The 19,269-nt window shown below is 63.1% G+C and overlaps 2 protein-coding genes across 5 annotated transcripts; both read left to right on the forward strand.

Moving 5' to 3' along the window:
- The first annotated feature begins 293 nt into the window (after positions 1–293).
- XYLT2 (xylosyltransferase 2) lies at positions 294–12,855 on the forward strand. 4 transcript variants are annotated; one of them, XM_008271304.5, is made up of 11 exons: positions 295–532; positions 5,722–6,214; positions 6,474–6,649; positions 6,912–7,114; positions 7,875–7,955; positions 8,115–8,331; positions 8,430–8,606; positions 8,764–9,026; positions 9,329–9,524; positions 10,112–10,445; positions 11,713–12,855. In XM_008271304.5, the coding sequence occupies exons 1-11, from the start codon at positions 398–400 to the stop codon at positions 12,033–12,035; spliced, it is 2,598 nt and encodes an 865-aa protein (XP_008269526.4). In that variant the 5' UTR covers positions 295–397; the 3' UTR covers positions 12,036–12,855. The 4 variants fall into 4 exon arrangements, 3 of the variants coding, with proteins under 3 accessions (XP_089174278.1, XP_089174277.1, XP_008269526.4); XR_016224187.1 differs by lacking the exon at positions 11,713–12,855 and having other exon boundaries at positions 294–532; positions 9,390–9,524; positions 10,112–10,249; XM_089318152.1 differs by lacking the exon at positions 10,112–10,445 and having other exon boundaries at positions 294–532; positions 11,713–12,086.
- A 1,162-nt stretch (positions 12,856–14,017) lies between these two features.
- On the forward strand, positions 14,018–18,410 carry LOC149121160 (uncharacterized). The gene is made up of 5 exons (XM_089318153.1): positions 14,018–15,588; positions 16,111–16,223; positions 16,925–17,014; positions 17,254–17,424; positions 17,777–18,410. The coding sequence occupies exons 1-5, from the start codon at positions 15,552–15,554 to the stop codon at positions 17,894–17,896; spliced, it is 531 nt and encodes a 176-aa protein (XP_089174279.1). The 5' UTR covers positions 14,018–15,551; the 3' UTR covers positions 17,897–18,410.
- The last annotated feature ends 859 nt before the right edge of the window (positions 18,411–19,269 follow it).

Here is a 19,269-nt window from a genome sequence, read left to right on the forward strand (position 1 = left end):
GGCTGAGTTCCCCATGACCCCCGACACCAGGAAAGAGAGGCCGGGCTGCATTCGCTCCGCGCCCCCTGGACAATGGGTTTGCTGTCCAGGAGGACATGAACACGGCGGGACACGCGCAAGGCACTGCTGGGGATGCAGGCCGGGCCGGGGAGGCGGGGGCGCACAACCCACCACGGCCGCGGCAGCTGGGGACCAAGGCTCAGAGGCCCAGGCTCCGCCCCTGGCCTGCCCGGCTCGGCGCCTAGGCCCCGCCCATGTCCCGCCCCAGCCCCGCCCCGGCGCGCTCCCGGCTAGCCACCCCAGGCGGAGGGGAGGGAACAGCCCGGCCCCGCGTCCGTGCGCGCTCCCGCGGCCAGGTTGCAGGGCTAGGCGCGCGCCCCGCGTCCCAGGCAGGAAGATGGTGGCGAGCGCGCGGGTGCAGAAGCTGGTGCGGCGCTACAAGCTGGCGATCGCCACGGCGCTGGCCATTCTGCTGCTGCAGGGCCTGGTGGTGTGGAGCTTCAGCGGCCTGGAGGAGGACGAGCCGGGAGAGGTGCTCCGGCGGCCAGGCGGGCGGGCCGGCCGAGCGCGGGGGCGCGCGGGGTCCTGGCGGGGCTGCGGGCAGCCCCGGAGGGGAAGTGGGGAGAGGGCCGCGTGCGTGCGGGGCGCGGGCGGCTGTCCGGAGCTGGGCAGCCGACCCCCGGTGCCCGCTTCTCGGGCGGGCCTGTGGGGCTGCGCGCGGGGGCGGTGCGTGACCCGGAGGCCCGGGCCGCGGGAGGACTGGGGGCCGGGGCGGGAGGAACGGGGTCGAGGTGGGGTGGTCTCTGGCCTGGGAGTCGATGAAGGTCAGGCGCGGGGAGCGAGACTAAGGAGGCAGGGCTGGGCCCGAGCCTGCTCGGAGGTGGGAAGCCCCAGGCCAAACTTTCAGAAGTTGGGAGGGGGCGGGGGGTGTGCGCGCCTTGGGCGGAGGAGTGGGGCCGAGGGACCCCAGCACCGTGCCCAACTGTGCCTTGAGAGGCAGTGGAGCTGGGCTGGAATCCGGGCCTGTGACAAAGTGCTCAGGAGCTGGGGGAGCAGGGAGCGACCCAAGGGGAGAACTGGGGTGTCTCCAAGGTGCGGCTTCCTGGGCCGGGGGTTTGAGGGATCTGGGTGGGTCTTCAGGAGGGCGTGGGAGGGAGGAGTGAGCTGGTCAGAGCATGAGGGAACTGGAGAAGGGGCCAGAGCCCGGGCTGCTCAGCCCCTGCCCCCAGGGGCTTCCTGGCTGGGGCTGATGTGTTGTCAGCTAGAGGCCCAACAGAGAGCACCCCCCATGTGAGGAAGGGTCCAGGGGGCCGGCCCATCCTGGGAGGCCGAGCGATGGGCCACACCGCAGCCCGAAGCTGGGGGCCGGAGGTCGGGCTTCACCCCGGCCCCCTCTTTGTTCTGGGGCCTCCAGTGCTCAGGGTCCGAGGCCCTGCTTGCCTTGCCCTCCGAGGCTTCTCCTCCTGGCAGGGTGAGGGCCAAAGGAGGGCTGACGTCCAGGTCCGCTTCCGCTGTCTGGGCAGTCTGGGAGGAAAGCCGCCCTCGCCTGTCTTAGGAGAACCTAGGGGCTGGGACGGTGAGGGGACCTGGGAGCCGGGAGAGTCACGTGAGACCACAGCGCCAGAGGGAGCTCAGGGTGGCAGGTGTGGAGGCCGGTGCTGTGACGTCCACAGGGAGTGAGCTTGCTCCGTGCGCACTGCTAAGTAGGGGGATGAGCAGAAGAGTTTCAGGCCTGCCGTAAGGGGCTCCAGGCAGGTGGGACGTCGTAAGGTGGAGTGGGGCATGCACGCAGCAGTCAGGGGACCTCAGAGCCTGGGTACCTGGGCAGGGATCAGTCACCACTTTGGGGAGGGGCGTGTCAGAGTCCCTGAGCCATCTGGGAAACAAATGGCCCCGAGCCGCACAGACCTGTGGGTCTCTGTGTGGGCCAGGCTCCCTGCTGCCCTGCCCACAGCTGGCTTGGCCAGGTGGAGCAGTGCTGTGGCTGGGGTACCTCCCGTCCCCCCTGCTCCCAGCTTTGGGGTTGCCAGGCGGCAGAGCGTGGGGTTGGGGAGGTGAGCCCCCTCTGGCTCCGGCTCCACTAGCCAGTGGGCCTCTTCTGAGTCCCCGTCGGTCGCCCCCCTGAAATGGGGATAATAATAGCGCCTCGCATTGGATGATTACAGAGATTACATGAAAACGAGGCCTTCGAGCACTTACAGGAGTTCCTGGCACACGCTAAGCTGTCAGTAAATAACTCTGATTATCTCAGCACTGTATCTTGGGAATAGAGACTCATTCATCAACATTCATTCAACAAATATTTATTAAGTCCTGCTTTGTATCAGGCACCGTGCTTGTCCTGGGGCGCCGAGGAAATAAAGGAGACAGAGGGGCAGCTTGCCCTCTGCGCGGACGAGCCACAGGGAAGGCCAGAGGCAACGAGAGGGTCACCAGGGGCTGGTGGAGATCAGCTAGTGGGGAGAGGCCCACAGGAGAGTTTGGGCAGAAGGCTCCGAGCCTGGGCTTAGCTGGGCACCCTCAGGGAATGGACAGGAGGGTGTGGTGCTTGCCCTGGGGGAAGGCACCGTGGTGAGGAGCCCGGGTTTTATCCTAAGTGCGGTGGGAGAGCGCCCAGGGGGTTTAGGCGCAGGGGATGCCATGGACATTGTCCGCTGAGGACGCCTGCGGAGGGGCTGGAGTGGCTACCTCGGGTGATCGCGCCCTGCAGAGAGCCACTTGAGAGTTCTCAAAGCATTCACAAGCAAACATCGCAGGCGAAGTGTGCAGGAGGTGGGCGTGGGGTGAGCCTTTCTGTGCTCCCTGTGCGCGGGGCTCAGGGCAGGATCCCCAGGAGGAGCTGCAGAGCCGGGAAGTGGGGGGCGGGGTGGGGGGACTTTCAGCGCCTCTCCATGGCCAGAGGGCGCCTGGGGCCAGAGTGCCTCCAGGACCAGGCCCCACCTGCAGTGTTCAGAGGGGCCCCTGACCTCAGGGGGTCCTGGGGGTAGTCCCTCTAGGGGCACAAGGCTGGGGCCCTGCTGATGCTCAGCTGGGCAAGCTTAGAAGGGGCCTGGGTGGAAGCCAGCTGTCCCCCCCCCTCCCCGATGCCTCTGACTCCTCGCCGCTGCCTCCTGGTCCCCCAGCCTCCTCTGGGATTGTCCTTCTCAGGGTCAGCCAGCTCCCTGCTGCAGTGCAGGGCACACCATGCCTGTCTCCTCCCACATCCTGTCCCCCACCGCAGCCAGCCTGGCCCTGTGCCCTGTGCCCTGGCCTCCTGACCAGCTTCCTGACTCGCCGATCCTGGCTTCTACCCTGGGCGCCCACAGCCGTCCCTGAGCGTGAGGATGTCTTTGTCTGCTGGTGTGTGGCCAGGTCAGATGTCACCAGTGGGGCTGCAGCCACCTTTCCTGGGGACAGAATTGGGTTTGCCACTTGCTCTGGCAAGGGTCTTTTCTCAGATGCTGTCCTTGGACATCTCTCAAGAGATCAGAGTGCTGGCCGGGCACTGGGCACTGAGGGTGTAGGTGCTGGGGTTCTGGCCTGCAGGTGGCTGTAAACTTGACAATGGGAGGTTCCTGCCTCACTCCAAGAGGAGGGAGAAAGAATGTAACAAGGAGATCAGAGAGGCCAGGATGTCCAGGGGACTCGGGCCTCTCTGCCCTTCCAGTAATAATAATGAAAAAGAGGCAGTGTAGCGTTCCATTCACTCAGCATCCCACAAATAGTTCTGTGTCAGTGGACAAACGAAACTCTGCCCTTGGGGCGCTTACAGCCTTGGGGGGTGGGGTGGGGGGGTGGGGACGGTCGCCCAGTGACACAACATAGAGGAGTAAGCGGTAGGACTAGGACGACAAGAAGGTGTTCAGTGCTACGGGGAAATTAAACGGGAGCTGAGGGAGGGCTGGAGTGTGAAACACAGTTCGGTGTTCTCAGGGTGGAGACGCGATCGGGGCTCAGAGTGAGGAGGCGAGAGATGAGCTGGGGCTTTCTGGCATGGGGAATGGCAAGTGCAAGGGCTGGAGACAGGAGAGCCAGGTGGGGCAGAGGGACGCCGAGAAGGCTGTTGGGGCTGGAGGAGTCGGTGGGCGAGGGGGGTGGTCATGGAGGAGGCCCTCCCGTGCCCTCGTGGGCTCCTGTGGAGGCGGCGCCCCCAGCAGGACAGTCTAAGAGGGAACTTTGGCTTGGACAGGAGCACTGGCTGTTGGGACCAGAGCAGCCTCTAGGGGGCAGGGAGGCCAGGAACCCCGGGGCCAGCAGATTCTGGGTGTGTTAGGAAGGCAGCCCCAATAGCGCTTGCCCATGGATTCCATGTAGGCTGTGAGGGAAAGCGGGCAAACGGAGCTGGCTGTGGCCTGAGCAGCTTGGAGGGTGGAGTCGTCCTTAACCGAGCTGGGGACACGGAGCAGCAGTCGCTGGGGTGGCGGGGAGGGCAGGCGTTGGCTCTCGACTCGGAGGTTTGCGAGGTCTGTTGGGCTCCCAGGGAGTGTCAGGGGACTGGCAGTTATACGCCTGGAGGTCCAGGGGAGCAATCGGGGACGGGTGGAGAGCTACATCCGGGACTCTGGGGCTGAATGAGCGCTTCTAGAAGGGATGGAGCCAAGAAGATGGAGGGAGGAGGAGCCAGGAGCCAGGCAAAGTCCAGGAGGGTCTCCTGGAAGCCTCAGAGGAAGTGCTTCGAGGAAGAGGAGGGGCCTGTTGAGTTGCTGTCCCGGTGCCTCTGAGCTGAGGTGGGAGGGGGTTTATGGAGAATGACCCCTGGGAGTGGGCACTCTCCCCCGCCCCGGGCGGCAGCAGCTCTCGTCTTAGCTCATGGGACAGGCGCTCAGCCCTAGGAGCAGACTCCGAGGAGTGAGGGGACTGCTGGTGGTTTGGCAGAGCTGGACTCAGAGCCCTGGTGACTGCGGAGCATTCACACTGTGCCGCCGCCCCTTCCAGCACTCAGCCGCCAGCCACCTGTGCCCTGGGCGCCGGCTACTCCTCCAGGCGCTGGGCTGGCAGAGCTGCCCCGTCTCTCCTGGAGGTGTTCATCGCCTCAGAGCTCGGCACATCCCACTCTGGGGCAAACAGGATGGCTGTGGATGGGGTCTGGCCAGGCAGGGGAGGAGAGGAGGGTGGGTACACGAGTCGTTCGTGTGGGACCAGGCCATCTAGAAATGCAGCAGGTGCTGGGGCGCTCAGAGCCAGGAAGCAGCGGTATGACAGCCTGGCGGGCAGCGTGGCGGTGCGCAGCTTCTGAGTTCTTCGACAGAGAGAGAGAGAGAGAGAGCCCATGAGTGCGAGTGCCAGGAGCTGACAGTTTCCAGCTGTGGGCGCCTTCCGGCTCAACCCCCCGCTCTCCAGGCAGGGACAGAGCAGGGCGGGGGCTTCCTCAGAGTGCACCGTCCTGCCTGGCTCTCCTCTTCCCAGCCAGCCCCAGGGGCAGTGAGAGGCCCCAGGATGACACTTCTGGGAGCCAGTGCCCACCATGCCCTTGGGACATATGTGGACATTGGCACCTGAGGCTGCAGCCAGAAAGGAAGCGCAGAGCCGTGCGATGGGAGAGCTAGGGGGATGGGTGTGTGTGATGGCTTGCGTCCTCCCAGCCACAGGCCAGGGAGGTGCCCAGTGGTGCTGGTGTTTGCACAGCGCCCTCAGGTGGGCAGAAGCTGCAAGGGTTGAGGATGCCCCACTCAAGGTGGAGCTCAGGAAACAAGAAGTGGTGAGTGACTGCCCCTGTGACCTAGGTCCGCGTGTCTTTAACAGAAAGGAAGACAGAGGAAGCCACGGCCCCTGGACCCCGGTGAGGGCTCCAAGGACACAGACAGTTCGGCGGGGCGGCGAGGCAACACGGGCAGAAGGCATGGGCGCTGGCGGGGCCGTGCCGAGAGCCCGGGCGTGCCTGTGGCCAAGGTGGTCCGGGCAGTAACCAGCCGGCACAGAGCCAGCCGACGGGTGCCACCTGCCCCACCCCCAGAGGCCCCAGGCCGCCGGAACCTGAGCGGGGCAGCAGCCGGAGACACTGCAGTCGGCGCAGCTGGCTTCCCACCCCATGGAGACACGGGCAGCGTGGAGGGCGCCCCGCAGCCCACTGACAACAGCTTCACCCCTAAGTGCGAGATCGTGGGCAAGGACGCATTGTCTGCCCTGGCCCGGGCCAGCACCAAGCAGTGCCAACAGGAGATCGCCAACGTGGTGTGCCTGCACCAGGCGGGCAGCCTCATGCCCAAGGCTGTGCCCCGGCACTGCCAGCTGGCAGGTGAGGAACAGGGGCACTCCAGGCCTTCCCAGGCACGGGGGGTGTGTGGCATGGCCCAGATCCCTATCTCCCCCATTTTCTGAGGGGCCCCCTCCCCACCGAAGTTTGCTGGCTGAGTGTACTGAGTGGCGGAGGCGGAACTGGAACTGGGAGCAGCAGGCTCCAAGCCTGCACCTCTTCCACTGGAAGGCAGGCAGCCCCCCTCTTCCCATCTCGCCCTCGTCCTGGGACTTACCCATGCCCCTGTTCTCCACGCCAGGGAAGATAAGTCCCGGTACCCAATGGGAGGAGGTCCGGGCCCAGCAGCCCCTGGACGGCCGCTCCGTCCGAATCGCCTACATGCTGGTGGTTCACGGCCGCGCCATCCGCCAGCTGAAGCGGCTCCTCAAAGCCGTCTACCACAGGGAGCACTTCTTTTATATCCACGTGGACCAGGTACTGGCGTGGAGGAGGCCGGGCGGGCTGGGCAGCAGAGCAGAGGCTTGGAAGGTCACAGACAGGGAGGGTCCATGGCCTGGCTCAGGCGGCCTAGAGATGGGGAAACTGAGGCCCCAAAGCCGCTGGTGCACGAGGTGGTGTAGCTGCTAGGAGCCGGCGCTGGCATCATCCTCCCTGCATCTGAGGGTGATGGCAGTGGGTGGGGGGCTTACCGTGCTAGCGGCCCAGCTGTGTCAGCTAAGTGTCCCCTTCCCCCCAGCGCTCCAACTACCTGCACCGGGAGGTGGTGGAGCTGGCCCAGCGGTACGATAACGTGCGGGTGACGCCCTGGCGCATGGTCACCATCTGGGGCGGGGCCAGCCTCTTGCGGATGTACCTGAGGAGCATGCGGGACCTGCTGGAGGTACCTGGCTGGGCCTGGGACTTCTTCATCAACCTCAGTGCCACGGACTACCCAACCAGGTGTGGGCATGGGGCCCCGGCACCCTCTGGCTGGGAAGGGGCTGGAGGTTCCCCCGTGGCCTCCTTCCCCTCCCTGAAGCAGCCCCATTCTGGGGTCCTGGGAGTCCAGGCGCAGCTCCCTGGGCCCCTGCCATGTTTAGGGGAGAGGACTGGGGATGACAAGAGCTGGGGAGGGGTAGGGACCAGAGGCCTGTCCCTGGAGTGCCAGATCAGACAGCAGGGGCAGAGGGATGGGTCCCTTATCCCAAGGAGCGAGGCACATGGCCATAACTATCAAGAAGGATGGACGGGGCCGGCGCCGTGGCTCAATAGGCTAATCCTCTGCCTGCGGTGCCAGCACACCGGGTTCTAGTCCTGATCGGGGCACCGGATCCTGTCCCGGTTGCTCCTCTTCCAATCCAGCTCTCTGCTGTGGCCCGGGAGTGCAGTGGAGGATGGCCCAAAAGCTTTGGCCCTGCACCTGCATGGGAGACCAGGAGAAGCACCTGGCTCCTGGCTTTGGATCAGCCCGGTGCACCGGCCACAATGGCCATTGAGGGGTGAACCAATGGAAAAAGGAAGACCTTTGTCTCTGTCTCTCTCACTGTCCACTCTGCCTGTCAAAAATAATAATAAGAATAATAAAAAAAAAAAAAGAAGAAGAAGGATGGATGGTGAAGGTCAAGGTGCTGGAGGGAGTCTGCCCTGGGCCAGCAGCCGAGCATCTGCCTCTCACACAGCCTTGTCCCTTACCCCACCCCCAACCCCATTCGCTTGCCAGGACCAATGAGGAGTTGGTGGCATTCCTGTCCAAGAACCGGGACAAGAACTTCCTCAAGTCACACGGGCGGGACAACTCCAGGTGAGGGGCTGCGGAAAGGGGGCCCTGCCATTGTTGTCTTGTCATAGCCCCTCCTGCCCGGGGGCTCTGCGGCCTCACAAGCCCTCCCCAGCAGTCCCAGATGGAGGGATGCTGGTTGCCAGGCAGGACCTTGGCCATAGCCCTTCTGCCACCCCGCAGGTTCATCAAGAAGCAGGGCCTAGACCGGCTCTTCCACGAGTGCGACTCCCACATGTGGCGCCTGGGCGAGCGGCAGATCCCCGCGGGCATCGTGGTAGATGGCGGTTCTGACTGGTTCGTGCTCACGCGTAGCTTCGTGGAGTACGTGGTGTACACAGACGACCCCCTTGTGGCCCGGCTGCGCCAGTTCTACACGTACACACTGCTCCCGGCCGAGGTGCGAGAGGGCCCGGAGGGGGGGGGGGGGGCAGGCGGGCTCGGGCGGGGCTGCCCACGGCTCACCCTCCCGTCTCCCGCCTCCCTGGCCACCTGCAGTCCTTCTTCCACACGGTGCTGGAGAACAGCCCGGCCTGTGAGAGCCTCGTGGACAACAACCTGCGCGTGACCAACTGGAACCGCAAGCTGGGCTGCAAGTGCCAGTACAAGCACATCGTGGACTGGTGCGGCTGCTCCCCCAATGACTTCAAGCCACAGGACTTCCTACGGCTGCAGGTGCTGGCCCGCGGCCCCGGGACACCGCCCCTGGCTGGGTCTTCACCCGCCTTAATTACCATGAACTTCCCAGGGTCAGACGCAGGGGGACCTGGGGGGAAGACTCCACCCTCGGGCCTCCAGTGCCCTTGACCCCGCCTTGCCTCTCCTTCCCCAGCAAGTGTCCAGACCCACCTTCTTCGCCCGCAAGTTTGAGTCGACCGTGAACCAGGAGGTGCTGGAGATCCTGGACTTCCACCTGTATGGCAGCTACCCTCCCGGCACGCCCGCCCTCAAGGCCTACTGGGAGAACACCTATGACGCGGCTGATGGCCCCAGTGGGCTCAGTGACGTCTTGCTCACCGCGTATACCGCCTTTGCCCGCCTCAGCCTGCGCCATGCCGCCACCGCTGCACCTGCGCAGGCCACCTCACTTTGCAGGTGAGACCCCACCCCGCCCGCCTCCTGACACGGAGCAGGCCCGCACGTGTGGTGCCCTAGGGGGATGCCCATGAGAAAGAGACAGCCCCTGCCCACAGCAAGCTCCCAGTCTGAGGCAGAGAGGCGTGCAAACCACAAAAGTTCAAAAAAGAGGCAAGAGGCAGGTGCCTAGGTCTGTGGGGCATGAGACTGGGGCAAGGACGTGCCTGGGGCTGGGACTCCCTGCTGCCCCTCCCCGGGACTCCCAGCCCAGTCAGGTGCACTGATGGCATCTCCCTTTCTCCCTGCTGGAACCTTCTTAGGTTTGAGCCCCGGGGCTTGCCGTCCAGCGTGCACCTGTATTTCTATGACGACCATTTCCAGGGCTACCTGGTGACGCAGGCGGTGCAGCCCTCAGCCCAGGGGCCGGCAGAGACGCTTGAGATGTGGTTGATGCCCCAGGGGTCGCTGAAGCTGTTGGGGCGCAGTGACCAGGCCAGCCGGCTCCAGAGTTTGGAGGTGGGACAGGTCCTCCCCTTGCTTTCTCCTGACCTCCCCCAAAACTCAGGGTAGTGGGAGAGGGGGCACACCAGGGAGGGCAAGGGCCCTGTGAGGCCTTCGCGGCCTGGCAAAGGCAGCCTTGGCGATGCCCCCTGCATGCACTCGCTGGGGAGCACCCCAGACTTGCGGGGGTAGGGAGGAGGGAGCTGCTAGTCCCACTACACCGTGAGCCCCGGCTTCTGAACCATAGCAGTTTCCTTTAGAGGAACAGGGACATTCCCGGGGAGGGGCCCTAAGGTCAAGCTTTTGGCTGTCTTCTCGGCGTCTCTGGCTTTCGTGCGGCAGTGGTCCACGGACATGACCTTGAACTTCGTCTCCCTGTTGTCCCACCCCAGCAAGGCAGTTCCAAATGGAAGCCTAGGACAGATCTCGGAGCTGGGAGGGAGAGTGGAGAGCTCCTAGTCGGACCCCCTTGGTTTTGCAGAAGGGGAAACTGAGGCCCAGAAAGAGATAGTGGCTGGCCTGAGGTTCCCTAGCGGGAGGCAGCAACAGAGTAGAGAGAGGCACACTCCCCAGGCTCCTCCCAGCCGCCTCCCTCCCTACAGGTCGGCACTGAGTGGGATCCCAAAGAGCGTCTTTTCCGGAACTTTGGGGGGCTGCTGGGGCCACTGGATGAGCCTGTGGCCATGCAGCGCTGGGCCCGTGGCCCCAACCTCACAGCGACCGTGGTCTGGATCGACCCAACTTATGTGGTGGCCACATCCTACGACATCACGGTAGACACGGAGACCGAGGTGACACAGTATAAGCCTCCGCTGAGCCGGCCCCTGCGGCCAGGGGCCTGGACTGTCCGACTCCTTCAGTTCTGGGAACCCGTGGGCGAGACCCGCTTCCTCGTGCTGCCCTTGACCTTCAACCGCAAACTACCTCTCAGGAAAGGTGAGGACCCGGTCCCCAAGTGAGGCCCGAAGCCCAGCGTGATAGGGTTCTGCAGGGGAGGGGACCCCGTGGGGAGCTGTAGTCAGGGAAGGTGAGCGCATGTGCAGCGTGCCGAGGCCCCGCCTTGGGCTGCAGGAGAAAGCACAGCTTTGGAGTTGGGCAGACCTGGGTGTGCGTGGAGCCCTGACATTGATTGGGCTTTTGCCCTTGAACATCACCCTGATCTTGGTCTCATCAGAGTCGAGGAGGAGGTGCTGGGGGCGAGGACCACATGGCCCCTCCAGTGATAAAAGGGGAATTTCCAGAGTGTGGGATCCCCCCCCGCAGGACCCCGCAGGAGGCTTGACTCTCACCGGTGCCATCTCCTTCTCTCGGGCCTTTCTGTCCCTTTCGCTGTGCTCCCTCTGTGTAGGAGCCCCAGGTCCTCTCCCTGGCCCTCTCCATATGGAGCCCGCTCAGCGTGGCGGAAACTGACCAGGGCCTCTTGGCCTCTGCGTTGCACGGTCTCGGGAGAGCAAACATGCCCTGCCATCCCAGCCACCGTCTTCTGGAGTAGGGCAGGGCAGGCTCACGCGGTGGGGGCCAGGGAGCTGACTGGGAATACAAGTGTGGACTGGGCAGGTTCCTGAGGGGCGGGGCTCCTACCTCTCACGCCCCCTGGAGATGACGGGCGTGAGGGTGTGGGTAGCAGTGGCTGGGTTGCAGGTGGTGCTCAGTAGGTAGAAGTGGCCTGCTCCTGCCCCATGCCATGACACGAAGGTGGGTCTGGAACTGGCAGTCTGGTGTGGGCTCCACAGCAGGTGCACCCGGATGCTAAGCCTCAGGATGGAGACAGAAGGGGGTTTGAAGCGAGCCTAACAAATTTGTGCAGGGGTCCTGGTGCATGAAGAAAACAGCAAGGGCTGGCGGGTTGCAGGGGGGTGGCAGCGGGCCGGCAGGCAAGGCAGCTGCAAGGCCTGAGCCCAGGCTGTGGAGGGCTCCAGGCACCAGTGGCAGTGCCAAGAAGGCAGGGGTGCCACAGACCAGACTGCTAGCTGATTTTCTCAAGTGCCTGATATCCGCTGTTTTACTTCATCCAAAAGTTAGGAATTCGGGGCTGACTGCCATGGTTTTATAAAAGTGAGAGTCTCCCAGGCACAGAAAGGTCTTTGGATCAGCCCAGGGTCACTCAGCAAGATACGAGTCAGTGGAAGGGTGGGGTGGAACCAGGGCTCCCTGGAATGGGCAGGGCGGGGTGTACTTACTTCCTGCCCCCCTCGCCCCCCAGATGATGCCAGCTGGCTGCATGCGGGACCGCCCCACAACGAGTACATGGAGCAGAGCTTCCAGGGCCTGAGTGGCATCCTGAACCTGCCTCAGCCGGAACCGGCGGAGGAGGCCGCCCGGCGGCGCTCGGAGCTCACAGGCCCCGCGCTCGAGGCCTGGACAGATGGGGAACTGAGCGGCTTCTGGTCTGTGGCCGGACTGTGTGCCACGGGCGCGTCTGCCTGCCCCTCGCTGGGGCCCTGCAGGCTGGCGAGCTGGAGCTCGCTGTCCCCCGACCCCAAGTCGGAGCTGGGGCCCGTCAAAGCCGATGGGCGGCTCAGGTAGCAGGGCCCCAGCCGGGGGCCCCCTGGGAGGGTCCCGGGAATTGCACCTTTACCCACGCTGGAGGTGGGACCAACGGCTCAGGCAGTACCCCCCACGTCAGCCACAGAGAGCCTGCGCGTTGGCCAGGGCGGGCTGGAGCCCCTGCGAGCCGCCGGATGGGCTTGGCAGGAACCGGAAGAGAAGGGCTCCTGCCGCGTACCACGGCCCACTCTTCCTCACCGTCCTCTCTAGTTTGTATTTTTTTAAGTATTATTATTTAAAAAGGAAAATGGGTGACGGAGGAACTCGAGACAGAGGATGTGCAATAGGGCTCCGTGCCGTCCCCTGAGGTGGCCAGTGGCTGTGGGGAGCAGGAGCCACTAAGCCCACAGGCTGTTGCTCGGAGGAGCCTGGGCCTGTCCAGCATTCCAGGGCCTCGTGCCCCAGCCTGGGTGTGCGGTTCTCATGGCCGAGGCTCTGCAGGGGCGCAGGTGCCCTGCCGAAGGCTCTGCGGCCGGGAGAACAGGTGATTTGTGGGGGGAGGGGCACTGCGGAGCTGGGCTCCAGTGGACAGCCTCTCTTGTAGCCAGGGGACCCCCGAGGGGGGCGGGGCTCACCCAGGGGTTTTCCAGCATTCCCTGTCCCTTGACGGGAAAGGCAGGGAGCAGAGCCTCCTGAGACCAATGCAGATTTGCCCAGTGTCGCGGGAGGCACGCGCCCTCAGGAGCAGAGCAGTGAGAGCCTGTGGTGGCTCCTGGGAGGACCTGCGGTAGCATCGTGCCTGAAGCTCAGTGTGAGGTCTGAAATATGCAACAGAGGAAATATAGCTCTATCTCTCTCAGCCGAGCCTCTGTGTCTTTCCTCTTGGGCGGCATGGGGCCTCCTTGCCGGTGCCCTGGTAGCCTGAGAAAGGTGACAGTCCCATCCCCTAGAGTGCAGGTAGTTCGGGAGCTGTGCAAGAACCACAAGGGATGCAACACCCATCTGATTTAGCTCGCTCTCCTGAGGGGCACACAGGCCCAGGACTGACTTCCTCTGCTGCCAGCGAGATGGGGTGCCCAAGCCTCGTTCTTGAGAGCCCTGACCCAGCACGTCCGCCCCTGCCACCGGCCAGGCTGCAGCAGATGCTGGCTTCTGTCTTCAGCATCGCCAGGGCCCGGCTTAGAAGCCTCACTGTGCTGCTTTCCTGCCCAGCCCTCCTTGTGGGGCACCCCCAGGAACACAGGCAATCCCAGCTGGTCACCACTGAGCTTGGCCCTCTGGGGACAGAAGCAGCAGTGGTGGGGTCCTGGCCACTGCTCTGGGACCTGGGAGGGCCATGTTAAAAAGGTCTGTCCGTCTTCCCTCCCTTTCTCAAGCCCCACTCCTCCCCCCATTGTCATCAGAGACTCAGTGAGAGTCTGAAATCACTGTCAGCCAGGTCTCTCCTCAGGACAAAGGGCTCAGTTCCTGCCCAGGCTGCTTCACATCAAGTTTTGTTTAATTTTTTTTTAAGTTGCACTTATTTGAAAGGCAGGAACTGCCATCTGCTGGTTCACTCCCCACATGCACGGCCAGAGCTAGATCAGGCCAAAGCCAGGAGCCCAGAACTCAACCCAGGCCCCCACGTGGGTGGCAGAGACCCAACTGCTTTAGCCATCACCTGCTGCCTCCCGGGTCTGTATTAGCAGGAAGCTGGGATCAGGAGCAGAGCCTGCACTCAAACCCAGGCATTGGAACCGTTAGGTCAGACGCCTGCCTCTAAACGTTTTTCCTAGTGGCCAGGAGAGGGCGCTCCTGACTCACCAATGACAGCTCCTGGGGCTTCTGTTAGCCAGGGTGCTGACCTTGTATGCAGTGTCTCAGCCTTTGACCCCTCCCAGCAGGGCTGGAGGAATGCCTGGCCCTGCCACAGCAACCACAGGTGGAACTTGAAATTCAATAAATCGACAGCAGGCTAATTTTTGAGTTGACAGCTTTATATGGCCCTTTTATATGATATAAATATCCACATGGCCCTTGGCAGAAAAAAGGTTCTGCAGCCCTGCGGGCAGGCAGGCACTTGGGTTATTTTCATTTCGCAGATCAGAAAACTGAGGCTTAGAGCGGTGAAATGCTGGTGGTGACGGCAGGCTTCAGAGGGAGGAGGCAGCCTCCGGAGCCAGCACTGGTCGCTACGTTCTGTCCGGCGGGCTTGCCGGACAGGCAGCCAGGGGGCGAGAGCAGGAACTCAGAGGAGATGGCGTTTGGGTGCTGGGACCACGGCGCTGACTTCTTTCTCGCTGCTATTTTAGTGGACACAGGACTCTGGTTCTCTAAAACGGTGACTTTTTTGTTTTGTTTCCCAACCTCAACATCAGGTCAGTACAAAGAACCCATAACCGTACAGGCAGTAAACAGCGGACCCCTCTGAGACAGCAGCCCGCGGGGGAACCCGGGCTGTGGCTCCGCTAGGTTGGGCTGTTTTCAGAGTCTTACTTGGTTAATTTAGGCAGGACATGAGTCTGTTTCGACTCCTGCCGGCCTCCATCCTGTTCCACTAGGTCCTCACGGTCACCCACAGTCATGTCCGTGACTGAGGCATCCTGTTTTAAAGCCCCCAGGTGGTTCTAATTCCCAGGCAGGCATGAAACCTACGGGGATCCAGCCCCACGCCTGGTGCTCCAGCTGTAGGCTGACCCAAGAGCTCTGCAGGACCCAGGACCAGGCTTCAGGACGCCTGACGGGTTCAGGGCAGGCCTGGGGGTGAAATCTGTGCCCCCCCAGCTGTACCCCATTTCTGAGGCAAGTGGGAGCAAAGCGTCTCTGCCTGCCTGAATCCTGGCAGAGTTCCTGGAGAGTTAGCTCAGCCTGCAGGCTTGGGTTTTTAAGGCTCCTTTGAAATCCTCCCTGGCAGGGCCCCTGAGGTCAACAGCAGGATTCAAGCTGGTCAGGACACAGGGTGGGGGCGGGGAGTGAGCTCAGGCGGGCTAGGCCCCCGGAGCTGCACAATAATTGCTCTGAAGGGAGGAGGGCCCGGGCAGATGCTTTTGTGCTGTGTGGCCCAGCGTGCCCTGTTTCCAAGGCAACCACAGACCCCACCGCTTTTTCAGAGGTGGGAGCCAAGACCAGAGGAGAGCCAATTGGCACGCAGAGCCCAGTTACCTGGGCCAATGGGAAGTGGAGGTGGGCAGGGTCAGAGTGGGAGGAGAACCTGAGGCTGAGATGTGCAGAGATCTGAGCTCCCCCGGCTGTCCGTCAGGTGCAGCAGAAGCCAGCCTGTTCCCGCCAAACCCCTCTCCTGAAGGTTACAGGGGACCCTCGCGGCTGCTGGGCACACTGAGGGCAGTGCCATCTGTGGGACGCTAGGTCATGCGTGGTGCTGACCAGGACAAGCAGGGGCAGGAGGCTGAGAAGCTGCAGGGCTGCTCACAGCTGCCCCAGCCTTGAAGGAGGCTCTTCCTCTGGGCAGAGTGCCGGGGTGGGGAGGGCCAGCCCTGTGGCCTTGCTGGCTGTCCTCAAAGCCCATGCCCCAGTCTGGGCACGCCGTGCCACTGCTCTGCGTGTGTAGACATCACCATGGACAGCAGCCTCCTGGCCATAGTCGCGGCCGCCGGTGAGTACTCACTGCCTTGCCAAGTGCCCAGGGTGGGGCCCTATCCACCGCTGACCCCTCACCATAGGCCGGAAGCCCAGCCTCGCCTACACGGCCGCATCCAGCAATGTCCCTCCCCGAGCCACTTGGGAAGAAAGCTGTGTGTGGTCAGCCCGCAGTCCCTAACATTCCCTTCCTATCTGTGCCGGGCTCTGGATGGCAGGCTTTCATAGCAGGACAGGGCCGGCCACTGAAGTTGAGACCAGGCTCTTGGGGCCTCTCCTTCCCAACTTCGTGCCCTCGTAAACTCCCCTTTCACCTATCCCCGCCACTCGGGGCTGAAGCTGCTCTGCTCTCCCGCATGAAGCTCTGCCCCAGGATGCTAATGCAGCAGCAAAGGGAGACCTTGCCCTGCCCCGTGAGGCTGACACGAGACCCAGCCAGGTCACTGCCACCCCACCTACCGGAGCGCAGTTCCAGCGCGGGGAGATGGGCCATGTGCGGGCCCCAGGCTTCCCCTGACTGTGCCTGGGTGGGGGGCAGTTTCCTCCACCGTGTTCATCATGGCCATCCTGCTGCGGCTGCTGTACCAGCGTGACCTCCGGTGCTGCCAGGTCCTCTGCTCCTGCCACTTCTTTCGGAGTCCCAGCCAATACGTGAGCACCCCTGCCCAGCAACCCTTTGCCTCACGCCCCTCAGCCCAATTCTGACAAAAGGGCACCTGCACTCTGGCCTGGGAAAAGTCTAGCTCGGTGTGGGAGGGGCCCCTGGGATCTCCGGCACCCTCCAGCCTGGTTCCTTCGGGGTCAGGGCGGCAGTGTGGGTAGGGTTAATAACATCCTGGCCAGGCCCCTCCCTGACCATTGTTAAACATGACTGCTGGGAGCCCTGTGCTGGGAGCCCTAGGCAGAGACAGCGGTCTTCCCCTAGCGCTCCAGCTCCCACAGGGAGAGCCCAGAGCCCCAACTTCAACTTGTCCCAGGGGCCAGGGCACCATATAGCTTCCTATAGAGAAACCTGCTGAGCTGCAGTCCCCCAGGCCCTGACTCCCCAACTTGGCACGATGCAGGAGGGAGGGTGGGGGGACAGGAGGAGGTCTCTGACTCTCCCTCCAATGGCCACTGAAGCGGCTGCCAGATCCTGAGACAGTGAGCCAGTGGCTAGAGAGGACTGGAGTCTCTACACCCCAGTGCATTTCGTGAACGCCAAGAGTCTGAGCTTTGTACCTTGGACTTGGTGGAGCGGACTAGTGGGACGGGGTAGAGGAGCACGGGGCCAAGGAAGGGTTGGGCTCTGCTCCCTTGCCCACCACCCATACTCCTGAGCTTCACCATGAGTTGACCTTCATGACCCCCAGGCCTGGCCCGCTCCCTGCTTCAGCACCACACGATGCCCCACCCCCGAGGTCCAGCCGGTGGAAAGGAGCCGAATGTCCCAGGGAGTGCAGGTGAGGAAGGAACTCGTGTTGTCCCTGCGGGTGTGGGAAGAGGTGTGTGCTGGGGTCCTGAGGCCAGGCAAGGGGCCCAGTGTGCTTAGGGAACCAAAAAGAATGCAGAACAAGGGGGGGGGGCTGGAGGCTTCTAGAAGAGGAGGGTGCGTGACACCCCACATCTGAGGCTCGCTCTGTGGCAGCAGAATCGCGTGGAAGCCTGTGCCCTTGGCTGCCCTGGCTTTTCTTGGTCACAGGGCCATCCCCAGGGGGATGAAGTGTTCTGCGTGGGGCTGACCAGGAGCCATCAGATTTCCCTGTGGCAGCCAGCTCGCCTGCCTAGCTACGAGAGTGTTCGAAAGAAGGACCGGCAGCAGCAGATCCACCAGCTGATTGCACAGCGCTTCGGGCTCTGGGCTTGCGGAGAGGTGAGTGGTCAGCGCTCCTGGCCCTGTGCCTGCAGGGTGAAGCCTTGCCACACTGTTATCCACAAGGCCCAACTTGAGCTCCTGGGGTCAGGACAAGGGAAAGGCCACTGGTGAAGACTTCAGTCTTTGCCTGGGGCCCACCCCACCTCTCTGGGTAGAGGGGAGGATGGCAGGCCCCAGCCCAGAGACTCAGGGCTCCTGCACAGGGGTCTCCATAAGCCACAGCTCTCGGGTCTTCTTTGAAAGGAAGGACTGTTCACTGCGGGAGACGACGCAGAGAATAGCAGAGGGCCTGCGTGTCTCTGGCGGGAGGACACGGAATGGCTAACACCTTTTCTCCCCATCCTTCCAGCTGCCACCAAGCTACGAGGAGGCCGTGGGGCCACTGCCTGCACCGTCACCCAGCTGTGGCTCTGCGCACCCATCCCAGGAAGCGGCCGCCTTCCCTGCCCTGGGGAACACCACTGTGTAGGAGGGCAACCGCCAATCCCACCCCTTGCCATTTCCCCCTGTGGCTGGGACAGCACTGAGTCTGTGGGGTCAGCCTCTACCCCCTTCCCTGCCTAAGGACTGGCCCAGCCGGGCCTTGGTGCCTGGTACCCCGCACAGGACTTCAGAATGAACCAGCCCCAGGTCAGCTGCAGGTGGGGAATCCGGGATCACGCCGAGAGAACGAGGCAGAACCGTGGAACTGAGGGGCCTCTCTGCGCCGGATCCCTGGAGCCCTGCCTCAGGACAGACCCCTTGGAAGGAAGCCCCTGGCCTCTGTGAGCCCCTCTCTGGGCTGCAGTCACCAGCACCTACCTCCAAGAGCCGGGAACTGCCATCCTGCCCTGCGGAGACCTCCTTCCTGCCCAACCACTCAGGTCTCGGCTGAGCTGCCAGCGAAGGCCTGCCCCAGCCCGCCCCAGGCCCTCACTGAGTATCCCAGAAGCCAGATTCTTCGTTGCTGTTAATGGTTTGAGATAAATCAAGAACCGCAGAAGCACACGGGCTTGTTGTGTCCAAATTTTCAGGTGGGCAGGAAGAAGCCATCTGTAACCTATCCTCTCTCGCCCTTGGTACTCAGGGGGAAATGGGGCCGATCAAGGCTAAGAGGGTCTCTGGGCATCCCACAAGCCCTCCCTGTCCCGGACCCACACAGGCAGGGAAGGGTCTCCCATGTGGCCACCCCTGGGGCTACAAGCCCTGCTCTCTGCGTGTGGCTCCAGGAGACAGGAACACAATTGCATCACTCCCTCTATTGCTCCTACCCAGGGCCCCGTCCCTGGACGTCTTGCGATACAAGAGGGTACGGGGCCGGCGCCGCGGCTCAATAGGCTAATCCTCTGCCTGCGGCACCGGCACACTGGGTCCTAGTCCTGGTCGGAACGCCAGATTCTGTCTCAGTTGCCCCTCTTCCAGGCTAGCTCTCTGCTATGGCCCAAGAGTGCAGTGGAGGATGGCCCAAGTGCTTGGGCCCTGCACTCCATGGGAGACCAGGAGAAGCACCTGGCTCCTGCCTTCGGATAAGCGCGATGCGCCAGCCGCAGCGCGCCAGCCACGGCCATTGGAGGGTGAACCAATGGCAAAAGGAAGACCTTTCTCTCTGACTCTCTCTCACTGTCCACTCTGCCTGTCAAAAAAAAAAATAATAAATAAAAAAATAAAAATAAATTAAAAAAAACAAGAGGGTACGGGGCAGCGACTCCCCCAAGCACAAGATCTCTTCCTTCCCCTTTGGGAGATGGAACCAAAGCAAGTCCTGTGCACATCAAAGTGCCCTCTTCTCATCTGCCGACGGCCCCATTCCCGGCTCCCCCCTTGGCGTGGCACAGAGAACACGGGTAAGGACCACACAGCACA

Source organism: Oryctolagus cuniculus, chromosome 17, assembly GCF_051225735.1.
Source record: "Oryctolagus cuniculus isolate XC-2025 breed Fujian yellow rabbit chromosome 17, ASM5122573v1, whole genome shotgun sequence".
In the NCBI taxonomy this organism is placed as follows: Eukaryota; Metazoa; Chordata; class Mammalia; order Lagomorpha; family Leporidae; genus Oryctolagus; species Oryctolagus cuniculus.